The sequence below is a fragment of the Dermacentor albipictus genome, chromosome 2, assembly GCF_038994185.2.
Source record: "Dermacentor albipictus isolate Rhodes 1998 colony chromosome 2, USDA_Dalb.pri_finalv2, whole genome shotgun sequence".
Taxonomy (NCBI): Eukaryota; Metazoa; Arthropoda; class Arachnida; order Ixodida; family Ixodidae; genus Dermacentor; species Dermacentor albipictus.
In genome coordinates this window covers 207021307-207034583 of record NC_091822.1, presented here as the reverse complement: position 1 = coordinate 207034583, position 13277 = coordinate 207021307, and the positions used below count along the sequence as shown (strand labels likewise).

The 13277-nt window shown below is 45.7% G+C and overlaps 2 protein-coding genes across 4 annotated transcripts in view; one reads left to right on the top strand and one right to left on the bottom strand.

Annotated features, from left to right (window-relative positions):
* Nucleotides 1-13277, top strand: part of Cdc42 (Cell division cycle 42) — a 54499-nt gene that overhangs the window by 27272 nt on the left and 13950 nt on the right. For all 3 annotated transcript variants that reach the window (XM_065433726.1, XM_065433727.1, XM_065433728.1), the window contains exon 5: nt 4486-4683. In XM_065433726.1, coding sequence (XP_065289798.1) covers nt 4486-4683 — 198 coding nt within the window. The remainder of the gene's footprint in view (nt 1-4485; nt 4684-13277) is intronic.
* Nucleotides 8949-13277, bottom strand: part of LOC139056414 (uncharacterized) — a 128004-nt gene continuing 123675 nt past the window's right edge. The window contains exon 3 of the mRNA XM_070534629.1: nt 8949-9050. Within this exon, the coding sequence (XP_070390730.1) occupies nt 9039-9050 (12 nt within the window). The 3' untranslated portion in view covers nt 8949-9038. The remainder of the gene's footprint in view (nt 9051-13277) is intronic.

Here is a 13277-nt window from a genome sequence, read left to right as displayed (position 1 = left end):
TATATATATATATATATATATATATATATATATATTACACACACGAGGTTCGGAAAGTTGGTCCCCTCCCCCCCCTCCTCTTAGAAAAATGAACTCTCCGCGGGTAGGCCCACATATGAAAAATTGTTGGTCTTTGTCCATGGAGACAAGATCAGCCATAGACAGCTTCGCTGCAAAAACTGATGTGCTGACCGGCGTTTAATACAAGTCTTCCACCGGCCAAAGAGATGACTTATTAATTGGCAGTCAGACCACACAGAGTTGGGAAAGCCTGAAGAAAGCAGCGAGGGAAGAGTTTTTTACACGAATCGGAAGGTTCTTCGTGACAGCAACAGAGTACATGATCTTGAAATTTCCACTGAAGAGTGCAGAAGTGGCAAGGCTTGCTTCCATTGAACATGCCAGGTTTGCTGATATCAAGTACCTAATCAACTGCTTCCCAGTGCTTGTACCAGTTCAAGAGGGGCAAGATATGAATTCTGCTCTGGATGGCATTTAGGCTGAGTTTGGCTGTCTTCAGTTGTAAGAAATACCTGTGGAAGTAAGTAAGCAGGTGCGGATCGACGAGCAGTAGTGTGTAGTGTAGTACGCCCCTCCTGTTTGCGCCAGTCCCGATCGCAAGTTTCGGGAACTCCGAACGCCCGTGATGCAGCCCTATTTTTGTCTGTCTCCGCACACATGATCGCTTTCCTTTTACCATATTTACTCGCATAATGATCACACTTTTTGTCAAAAGAATTGACACAAATTCAGGGGTGTGATCATTATGTAGGTTAAATTTCCCATGAAAAGAAGCATTTTCTTTTTTCATCCCGCATTTGCTGCAGGATGACAAGCAGGCGGCTGGCGCTGTCAGTGCAGGACACCAAAACAAAAATGGCGGCCGGCAGAGCAAGCCGAACGCGTTGAATGCAATTACTTTTCTTCTTGTGAGTACATTACGTGTATTGAAACAGATTCTTCCGTTTCAGTAATGAACAATATCATTAATATCGGCAAGTTTGCGACAATAATGTAGCCATGTCCACTTTGAGGGGACAGAAACAGAGATGGGCGCACTTAGCTGCCAGTGACATAGAAACAAAGGGTGCGTATGCTGCAGAAACTGCGGCATTCGTCTTCACTGCTATCCTAATACGGCATGTTTCCGCTAAGGGTGGGCAAATATCTTAGCTGTGCTGCAAGTGTCGGCGTATGAATAGGGTACACTTCTAATGTATCGGTGTAAACGTGGCCACTACCGTGGCCGCTCGCGATTTGTTGCGTGCCCACGAGTGCAGACAAGAATCGAAAGGTGCCCTTTATGTTGTTCTTGTTGACCTAAACCATTATGAAGCCTACATATAATAAAGCCGAGGCAAGTTTGGTTGTAGTTTTTTTTTTCATGGAAGTGCGGAAAGTGATGAAAGGAATAAAATGGGGCATCTGCTAAGAATGTTGTGTGCGTGCAGACCGTTTGGCATGTCTTCAAGAGTCATTCGCATAGCATTCACAGATGGCAAGCGCGATCATCATTAGCTAGACTTGGCAAACGACATATCGCTGCGACAAGTTCAGGGTGCGATCATTACACAGGAAAGAAAAAAAAATTGAATTTTGACCGCAAAATTCAGGGATGCGATCATTACGCGAGTGCGATCATTATGCGAGTAAGTACGGTAATTGCAGCATCGTGATGAACTCGGCATGTCTTTGCAGTCAACACTCCCAAGCTGATAGAGCAAACACAGAAAATGGGAAAACAGATGGTGCACTAACCTAAGTTGAAGGAAGCAAGGACTAAGCATGTGTACTACAGCACATGTGTACTACAGTACTAGGCAGCTAGGCTCGAAGTGCGTACGAGGCGACCATTTTAAAATACCGGTGACGATATGGTAACACAGATTTAGGGCTGTACTCAATTCGAAGATGCACTAAATTTTTAGACCCGTTTTTATCGGGAAAAAAGTGCGTGTTAGATTCGAGTAAATACGGTAGGTCCCACGTCGCTAGGGTGGTCTTGCTCACGTCGTCTATGAACTGGGAAAACCGGGAACTCTCAGGGATGTTGAGTAGTCTTGAAAAACTCTGGAAAATTTCAGGGAAAATTAGCTGTAATTTTATTGAAAGGGTCGAAAGTCATGGTAATGCTGGCTCGAGTAACAGGGAGGAATCGTAATGAATCGTCTTTGACGCCCTGTTGTCCTCTGGAGGAGTAGCCAGTGTACAATCAACGACCGCCTTTCCAGATTCCCGATAATTTGGATGGCTTTGCGGCACCTCCGTACCCCATAGAAACAATGTATCAGAACGTCTGAAATTTGGACACAAGAACTCTTCGCTGTGACCACAGGTCCAAAACGGCATTAATCAAAGCCACCACCGCGGCCATTTTGACTACCTTGCCGCTTCGAACCGATGCTCTCGCACGCAGATTCGCTGGCAGCCGTAGCCACCACTGCAGCAACGCTAGGCCTAGCTGCTTTGACGTTCGCTATGAGGCTTCTTGCCGTTGGGTACCATATTTTTTATTGAAAGAATTCGCTGTTGTCAGCAATGGCACGGACTCCGCCTTTGTGGTCCTCGCAATTGGCTTAGAAGCTTGGAAAGCACGGTGCGTTGCATAATGCCGGTACCCAAAAGTCAGCTTTGCCTCTGTACAGAAGTGTTACTTGGTGACGCATATGCAAAAGTATTGCAGTGAAGCATAACAAGCGTGTGAAGGGGCTATTGCCGCAGGACACAGCATGTATTCCTTAATTATACACCTGTGCACCTGGTATCTCCTGTCACAGTACGAGCACTGATATGCCTAATACGTGTACGACAGACCTTCAGAGCGTTTTCGAATGTGCCTGTGGCGGTTTGAGCCCTGAAGGGCAGTAAATGACATGCATTTATTTTTTCCAACTGGCCGATTTTTCGGACATTTTCACAGCCTCTAGAGAGTTTGAAAAATCGGACGTAGACTGTGCAACTGACCAAGAAGATGCTTCAAATGGTCCGTGGGGCGAACGAGTGGCGGGAGGAGGACAAAAACAGAAGGCACCTACACATTGAGGAATGAACAGGAAAAGAAGCATGCTGCCGCCGTTTTGAAGGAGCTTGAGCTCAAAAAATGAAGTGTTGGCTGATGCTGAGATGCAGGTGTCCTCATCCAAACCAAAATAAACTCTTTAAAGCAGTGAAACAACATTGAGGCGGTGTGCGCTGGCTGAGAGTATGTCAAGACAGTTGAAGTTGACTTACAAGCTGTTGAGAGAGAATCTCAGTTGTGACAAAGTTTGGGCCTGATACCACTGAGCTTGCTATCAATTGATAGAAACAGCTCATTTTCAAAAATATTTGCTTCTGTATGCATCTCCTTTTAATTCATATCTGAGAATGTCGGACTCGATTTGCAATTTTTTTTCGAAGACATATTATTTGCTGTGCATTTTACTAACCCCTCCCTTCTATTCTTTTTTTGAATAGCACAAACACTACTCCTTAGTATTTAAATTGGATTAAGTCCTTTTTAAAAATTTTTTTTCGTATGCTTACTAGAGTGTGACAGCATCGGGTGATATGGTTTCAGCCTGTCTTGACATAAAACAGTTCTGCATCACTTAGGGAATTTTGCAAAGAGACTCGGGGGGGAAAACCTGGAAAACTCAGAGAATTAGGAAATGTCAACTTGGCTGACACCCTGAATATATTCACCCAAATAATTTGATCTGCTTAATTTGTGTGCATTTGTTTTGCTTACAATATCGCGAAACGTGAGGACTCATGTATTTGAGTAAAATGACATTTGTATCGTGGTTGTATAAAATGCCTGTGTTGCAAGGACATTACCAATCTTTTAGCACGTTGCTCACTTTGTTTTTGCCTGGCACTACAGTGGCATGGTGATGACACCTTTTTGACTGGCACCAAAAACAATGTAGTGCTGTTGTATGTAAGAAAAATGCTGATTATGATTTGTGCTGAAAGCTACGTTAAATTGTCCCATGAATTGGTAAAAGCCATCTCGCTGTGGGTTCATGAACTAGGCGTGGTTTTGTAGGCCAATGACTGTAGTGTGCAGTGAGCTTCTTGTCCGGGAATGCAAGATTTTCCTCTAGGTCAAGTACAAGTCTCTAAATGTGTCCAGAACTTGAATACTGTTCAGTCACTGGAGTCTGGTATTTATTTTTGCAATGAGCATAATTAATTGAATAAGGCATTGCTTCCAGTTTTGTTCGTTATGGTACACAAAAACCACTCCCACAAAGCATCTTGTTTCTGGGTAAATTGGTAGCGCAAGTGACACCTAATTGCCACACACAAGGTTTCTGAGTGACACTCTGCGCAAATGTTACTTTTTTTTCACCGTGTAATCAATTATGGAGTAACTTAGTGGCATGAAGCTTTTTAACTGTGGTCCAATCAATTTGAATGCTTTGTGCAAGTAGCTGGTGGTAATAATGGCATGGTTGAGCCAGCACTGCTGCGAAGCAAAAATTGCGGTTGTCTTTGCAGTGGGTACCTGAGATAACACATCACTGCCAGAAAACGCCTTTCCTGTTGGTGGGAACCCAGATTGACCTTCGGGATGATGCGGCTACCCTCGAGAAGCTTGCCAAAAACAAGCAGAAGCCCATCTCGAATGAGCAGGGAGAGAAGCTTGCAAAGGAGCTCAAAGCTGTCAAGTATGTCGAGTGCTCTGCGCTCACACAGGTACGCGTTTGCTTTTTCTTTCCGAATTCCTGCTTTGTGAAACTGCTGTTGCCCTTTCTCATTGCTTTCAACAAAATGCAGACTCCATTGATGAACATGGGCCATTCAGTGCAATTGCTTCTGTGTTTTCTTATACAAGCTGTTCCACAAGAAATGCGAATAGCTTGCATACTTCACATTTTAATTTTCTTTATAATTTCGTATAACACAAGCGCGCCAGTCATAGGCACAAACATAAGTTTTGTTTGTTCCAATAGTGAATAGCTTAACCCTTTGAAGGTTTTCGCTGTACATGTACGGCAGCGGTTTGTGTCCCGCAAGGTCTTTGCCGTACGGGTACGGTTCCGACCCTCCGTTTGAAATTTCGCACCATAATGACGATGCGTGCTCACCGAGAGGTGCTGCCACCTCTTAGCACTTACCAGAAGCGTTTGAAATTTGTGCTACCTTCTTGGGGAGATAAACAGAACTGATTGCTAGCTTCAGCGCGTCGCTCATACTGCGGCAACGCCCCTTTGGTGGTTTCGGTTTCGCCGCGTGACCGCAACGGAGGCGCGCAAAACGTCATTTTCTTTGTCGGCACTCTCTTGCAGAACGGTGGAAGTTGATTTCTATCTTGATTGGCGCTGCTCTTAGCTTGTTTATCACCACCACTCACGAGGTATTCTCGCTCTCCGCGGCAACGCACCTACGTGAGAGGGTGCATCAGAGCTCTGCCCAAGGCAGCCGCACGCAGAGATGTCATGTGTGCGCCAACACAACTCCTCGCTCCACGAGAACAGGCACGCATTTTAGGTGTGCACACTGCGATAAGGCGCTGTGCGTAGACCCACGTTTCAAGGAGTACCACGTTCGGAAGTACTATTGACCATTTTGCAGTTCTGAGGTATGCCGACACCAAAATACTGTTCCTAATTATTTTTTAGTATTTATTCTCGACTTTATACATTTTGTACATTCAAGAGCCGCAATAAAGTAATTTGACCACCTGGGAAAGTTTTTTTCAAAATAATTCGACCTGCAAAGGGTTAAGGACCACTGAAACGTTGTAATTCTTTCTGGGCTATTGATGTACCAGTACGTTTCTGCGTTTCTGTCCTGCCACATCATTGACATACCCATACATTCTCCACTTTTTCTCCTCAGATACCTAGAGTGCATTCTTCGTTAACTCAGAAACCAAGAGTGAAGCGTCATTTTCTTTTCTTATGCATAACAGAAAATAAACTCTTGTACTCATTTTATAACACTGCAGAAAAAATATCTGATGCTAGGAGTGCATCACTTGGAAAAAAACTTTGCACTGCCATGAACATGCAAGCCAATTATCTGGCTGCATGTTGTCAGGCATGTTTGCTCTCTCCTGTGGCTTTCTAGGTGCCTACTTTTTTTCGGCTTGGCAATGTCGGCAACGATGTTACAGCAGGCGCCCATGCTCGCTATTTCTTGGCCGATTGTTTGACTATGAATTACAAGTAAAAGCTTTTAAACAGGGAAGCATTGGAAACATTGCCCAGCTGATAGTGTCGTAACAGGCTTCTGGCCTGGCAAGTGGCAGGAATCAATGTTCATTGCTCTTTTCTTTCCTTGTCAATGTGGTCTTGTTTCCAGGTGCCCACATACAATTTGAAGTAATTTCAGTAATAGTTCTCGTTCAGAACACAAAAATTGCTCTTGGTAGAACACAAATGTTGCTCTTGGCACTTAAATGGGAGATGGGCTCTTTCCATTTTTTTGCAGGAAATGTCTTTGTTTGAATGTATACTTTTGATAGGCTGTTTGATACAGTGAGGAAGGGATGCGCATTTCATATTTTGCTTGTTCCTTGGTACTGTCTAATGAAACTCCTAAAATTTTGATTTTATGAGAAAATAAGGCTAGTTTGTTTGTTTTATTTTTAAATAAAGCACTGCACTTGAACCTTGTTATAACAAAATAATGAATGTTATGAAATAAATGCTATTCCCATTCAAATCCCCATAGAGGTCCACTTATTTAACCTCATTTTAAAAAAGCAAAATGTTCTGCCAATACATACAATGAACTATATTCGCATATCGCTTTCTGCCAGGTTTCACACTCGTTCAGCACAGCAGTTAACTGGCACGTAGCTGGCGAAGCTAGGCACACCATCCAAGGTCTCGTAGGAGGCCATGCCTAGCTGCACTGCAACACATATTGACGATGATGCTTGCACGTGGTGTGGTAAAAACCAGTTCCCTCCACTTCTCTCTCTCTCTCACTGCGACATGCTTCACTGTGCTGACAGACAATGCAGCTAGGCATGACCACAGATTGCATGAGACCGGCACACCAAGCCAAGCCACAGTGGAGCTCACGCAGCTCACACCACAAGAAAGCGGTGGATAAGATGTTTTTCTTGCAAGTGCCAAACACGTCCGCGTATACATCTGCGTTTCTAGCGATGTGCGAAGCTTTGTCAGTTCTATACTTTACAGGTTTCGCGACAAAATGAGCGAACCAAGCAGAAAGCGGAAGCTTCAAAAAACCATCACATTGGAACATAAGCACGCAATTGTAGCGGATGTTACATCGGGTGCTAAAAAGTTGTGTGTCGCACATGCCGGAGAGTCGTTTGTTGTTATTTTATTGAATTTTCATTGCAGGCATGGCTGCGTAAGCCGTTTGGCAGGCCGCGGAGCTGTAGTATTTTTTGCATCTTTAAAGTTGTGCATACAATTGAGTATATACTGCAGTAAATGGCAATAGTTAGTATAACAAAGTGATGAACTTAACACATTTTGGCTTCCCCTCAAACTTCGTTATAATGAGGTTCAAGTGTATTTGCAAATTGGCTGGTGTGCGTTTTTACAAACTTTCTGAATAGTAGCCCAGTAAAAAGCAGTATTATATTGTATCCTGAAATGTAGAGATGCTCGGGTAGTAAACCGATAAGTAATGATGAAGTTTCAAACATTTTGATACATGCGTATTGCGTGTTTCTTGTGGACGATGCACACGGGCGCCCTGACGACGACGACGAACGTTCTCTGGCTCTCCAGCTGTCGGCTGAACTGGCCAGCGCTGCAGTTATCCTTTGTAAATATAGCTTGTAAATAGTCTTCATTTCTTAATCCTTCGTTCGCGTAACATTTTGGTGGAGGGTGCCGTTCCCCATCCGCGCCATGGAACTCCGCAGCGGCCACACTGTCCTGCTTTCCTCCATGCCTCCTGGTGATTACACCTCGTCTCCTTCTACTCCTGCAACCCCGGCAACAACGTACATGACGGTTACTAATCCCCGCAATTCCAGCATATTCTGTGGCCAAGATAATGTTGACATTGAGGACTGGCTCAGCCTGTATGAGCGTGTTAGCCGAAATAACCACTGGGACCTTACCATTATGCTAGTGAATGTCCTATTCTACTTGGGCAGAACTCCTTGTGTCTGTTTCCAAACACACGAGGACGAGATCTCTAGCTGGGATGCTTTCAAGGAGAAGCTCAGCGACCTCTTTTGGAAATCCCACCGGTCGGCAGGTGGCTGCTAAAAAAGAGCTTGCTACTCGCGTTCAGTCTTCTAGTGAATCGTATGTCTCGTACATACAAGACGTGCTCGCTCTTCGCCGAAAAGTTGCCGAAAAAATGGCCGAGGTTGACAGTCGGTCACGTACCCAAAGGGATAGCGGACGACACGTTCATACTTGTTGGTCTTCAACAGTGCGTCCACCATTGACATCAATGTCAAGGAATGCCGCCGCTTTGAGCTCTCCAAAAGATGCCGCATCATTCCACAATTCTCGCGGCTCCCTAACACGGCTGCGACGTCGTCTTGCGTCGACCTTACCTCTTCACCACCCTTAAATGAGCACGTCACACATATTGTTTGCCACGAGCTCGAGGCTGCACGTCCTGCGCAGTTCCATCCACGCCCACTTGACCCCACCCTTGACCAACCAGCCCCAGTGATCTCTCTCATTCAGGCAGTTTGTGGCAAGAATTTGCAAACCTAGATTTTCTTGCTGCCTGCGCTGTCTCCCGACCTGACGCCCGACCGGTGCCGACAGCTATGCCTCACAGCGATCTGTATTCTCCTCCCAGATACTGCAACCTTACTGAGTGGAGAACTCCGCACGACAAGCCCATTTGCTTCCATAGCCCCTCCGCATTGGCCACATCGCTCGCCACTGCCGCACCTCCTGGACCTAGTCCCTTCCATTTGAGCTCCTTTCCCCGTATCCTCGCCCATATGCTGACCTGCACCATTACTCTCCTTGCCTTATGCCTCTTACCTCTGAAGTATCCGTCGATGACAATCGTCCTGCTCCCTTGCTGTCACCTCAGCGCCGTCAGTCCCCGTCGCCCCAGCCACGCTGCTATTCGTCGCCGATCAATTATGGACCCTCCTGGATGGAAAACCAAGAGATTTATTCGAAGATGAGATGACGTCAGTAATAGGTGTGCTCCAAGTCATTAGTAAGGGAACGCCAAGGTATTTGTACGACTGCGCAGTTTCTACTTGTACGTTATTTATTGTGTATGAATAAGCTAGTCGGTTATGTCGGCGGGGGAATACCACTACTTTACTTTTATTTGGGTTAAGTGTCATTGACTAGCAGTTGCGCCATTGTTGCAAGTGGTTAATATCTTCTTAAAGGGAGATCTGGTCAGACATGTTAGTAATTGTTTGGTGAACGTGCAGTCACCTGCAAACATGCGAATATTGCAAGATACATGCAGAGGTAAGTCGTTAATATATAGTAAGAAGAGGAGAGGCCCGAGGACAGATCCTTGTGGAACCCCAGAAGTTACCATTATTTACATAACGGGAAGTTATGTGAATAATGTGAAGTTATGTAAATAAGTCCGAATATAGCATGTCCGAAAAAATGAATCTATCAAAAAGTACTATTTTATTCACGTTTTAAGGCCCCTGTGCAAAAAATAAATGGTCGATTCATTGCTGCACGCACTTCCTCTTACGTGCTACCAAGTACGCCTGTATTTCTGCCAGTTTTGTGCTGTCGCTGTACACTGATGTAAGGACTGCAAAGTCTCGCATCAGATTTGTATGTGAATGCTCTGGAGCACACGACACATGATCCATGGAGTCGCTATTTGATGGTGGGAGAACTTGCTCAATTATTTCGTCATCGTTCAGTTTGGCACACAACAACACTGTGCTGTCGATGTCTGCAGTCTTCAAACGTAACGGCGGCAGAAATCGGCATACTGCAGCCTAGCAGGTCATCAATGATGTCCGCATTTGAGCTCGTTGTGGTAGGCGGGCAGTTCAGGCTCTTCAATTGTTTATTTGGGCTCATTCGGACTGTGAGGGCGCCATTTGGTGCCATTTGTCACGGCCTGCCGGTAAGTTCACAAGAAAGACTTAGAGCCAGCAGAGTGCTGCCTGGAACGCAAACAAAGACACACAGAATGGTAGGGCCCTGTCCAAAAGGCAAACTCAACAAACAGAATGGCAAGAGCAGGCCATGTGCAGGGTTGTTGGAATGCGGTGGAATAGGATGTGATGATTACGATGTTGATTTAACCTATGATTCAGGCAGATCCCCCAAGATTGGCATTTGCAGTTACATCTCTGAGACGTAGTGCTGCGACCAAGGCAAGGCCTCGGGAATTACCGTCTAGCTGTACTTGATCTCTCGGGTCTCCGAGGCCATACCTTTTGTCTTGTCAATGTTGCCAGAGCAGTTAATGGCGGCAGCCATGGGCAGAGTCCAGATAATTGAATGTAGAGCTGACGGCTGTCTGAAATATCAGTCGTCATTACACAGTAAGTCTATGGGGCCATTGACAGCGCCGCGAAGCTGTCCGAATTACTGAGCTTGCCCTGATTGGTGACCGATTTATCGGTCGGTCACTGTATTTAGAATACCCCCAAGGTCAGAATATATTACAGCTAGGAGTGGGGATCACAAGATACAATACAATCTCCATAATTGGAACTAACTGTGGTCCCATTATAATCACTCGTGTTTCAGTCTGCACAAGCCCCCGGTAAGTCGAAGTCAAGAGAATTGACGTTGGTTAATTGGAACAGGTCATGCCAATGACGTGACACCGGTTGCATCGGGTGTGAGATAACGGGTGCTGATGTACCAACAACTACACTTACTGGCCGGAATGGACCAAGCGCACGTGTGGTCATAAAAGTCCGAACCGTATTTCTGGATTTTAGCTGGACTGACAGCCACACGCATAAGGTTGAGTTCGTGTTTGAGCTGATTTGCCAACAACTTCCTTGAACACTTACCATACTTTATGTGCATTTACTGGACTGAGTGGCCCAAGCTCACGTGTGGGCATAAACATATGAACTATTTCTGGAATTTATAGCTCTGGACTGGCAGCTGCACGCTTAATGTTGAGTTCGGGTTTGTGTCAATTTGCCAACAACTACCTCTAACACTTAACTGCATTTTATGTGCATGTACTACAGTCAACAACCGATTTCGCGGACCCTCTAGAGAACGTAAAAACGTCGAAAATTCGGGCAGTCCGAAAAAATGAATGCATGCAAAAAAAAAACACACCTTCTTTCTTTTTTTTCTGGGATCTAGAGGTAAAGGGCGAAGTACCAGGCTTCCGAAACCCTGCCAATGCATCAGTAAAGCGGCTATACAAAGAGGCGTTCGAGGACTCTGTATGCAGCCGACTGCCGGTTTATTATGTACAGGCTCGTCCACTCTTATGGTGAACACGGCTCACCGTGGCCACGCTCCGCGGGACGCCAATGCGTCCGGAGTGGCGGCGCAGGCACACACGGACTTCGGGGAGGCGCTTCGCGTCGTCTGCTACAGCGCTGGAGCGCGCCGCTCTGGCTTTGCTGCAAAGTACACTTCGCTGGGCCCAGGTGACTGAGCGACCGAGGCGGCGTGGCGGGGAGGCGCACTTCACTTACTGGAGCATTTTCCAGCTAGTTCGGTCTACAGCTTGTGAACAGCCTGCTTAATCAATATACATTAACAGAAACAAGCTGATCACCACATAAATCACTTAGCATGTTTTTAATAAGTGATGAGGGTAAAAATACAGTCATTTCTTCGCGCTCTTTATTAGGCTGGTGCCATTTTATTTGACTCTCATAGCACTTAGTGTAGCATACCGAGAAACCTATTAGGCGCGCTCTTCTTCGTTGGAGTCATCATGTGATGAGCCTAACGCGCCATTTCGCGCATGTCTTGATGCTAGAACGAATGTGCTTAATTGACCTAAAAAAGCGACCGAAACCAGCAATAATTTCCACAGAAAGTTAGAGAACGATTGTTCAATCATGCATCATCATGTTTGCCATCGATTTTACCATTAAGGAGGGCAATAATATTACTTCGACAGCAACTAAGAAGTGACATCCGCTACTTCGCAACTTTCTTATTGACGCGTTAATGTTGCTGGTAGGGGTGCATGGAGCGCTTTAGGCGATGTTGGAAAGGGCTCTCCCCTGCATAGCAACTGATTTGGCGGCAGTTTTACTCCCGCTTTTCATCTTTCTACATCATATTTTTGTTGTCACAGATTTGTTAAAATCGCCGAAGCGGTGCCGGTCCTTTGACGGCTACCTGACGGGAGAAGTCGCATTCTTATTTAGAGGAATCGTCAGTCAGTTATTTGATTACATTGATTAGGTGGAGTGAAACATGTGGCGCCGTCGTTTATTTGGTTGTTTGTTTTTTTCTCCTTGGAGTCGATGCACACCGCATGCGAATGCCCTTTCTGTCCGTTTTGAATAGGTAATTGAATGGATGGATGAATGGATGCAAAACCTTAATAAGGTCCTGAGGTACGCGACTCAGCGCGCTGCGGGCCGCTCCCACGTTGGGACAGTCAGGCCTTGTCCGACCGCGTAATTGAAGTGAAAAATCTATAATCTACATGTCTGTTTTCTAGCTTAAATTACGTCTTGCCGGGTAATTAAGTCGTTACTCGCTTGTATTTCATTTCAGTACTTCCTTGGAATAGGTCATATGTATATTCTCACTAGCATATAATTGTGTGGTATGCGTCCCGAAGCGGCACATGGCCTCTGTGTTACGCCATATAGGGGGGCATCGGATAAATTTGGAGAAAAGGAGCAATTGATTTCTCTTTTTTTAGGGGTTAGGGGGGTGGCGAGGCTGAGTGGGTAAAACTCAAATATGGATACGGCACAGGAACCCTTGCCTTGAACAAGCGATGCTGTTGCCGTCATAGGGAAGTGGCCGGTCCGTGTGTTGGACAAACGTGGCCACGATAATTAAACCGGCGGTCATGAGGCTGGCCTGGTGTCGTCTGCCTACAGCATGCCGGTGGTCGGCCAATGGGCTCGACCTTTGTAAAAGCCAAGCCCGGCCCAAGCCAGATTGCTATGTTCGGGCCAGTCTACTTTTTAACTGACCATGGGCGTCAGCCGGATCTACCACCGAGCCCCTCCCCTCCCCCCCTTCTTTTTGGCTTAGGTCATGCTACTCCATTTTAGCTTAATATGGTGATGTGGTGCAGCCAACGGCTGCTCAGGTGAGTGACTGGTCGCTCACGAGTTAAATATTCTGGGATGACTCGTCAAATCGAAAGACACCAGAGGTGTTTCCATTAAACGCATTTCTATCGACTTGCATGATGAATTGCATTTTGTT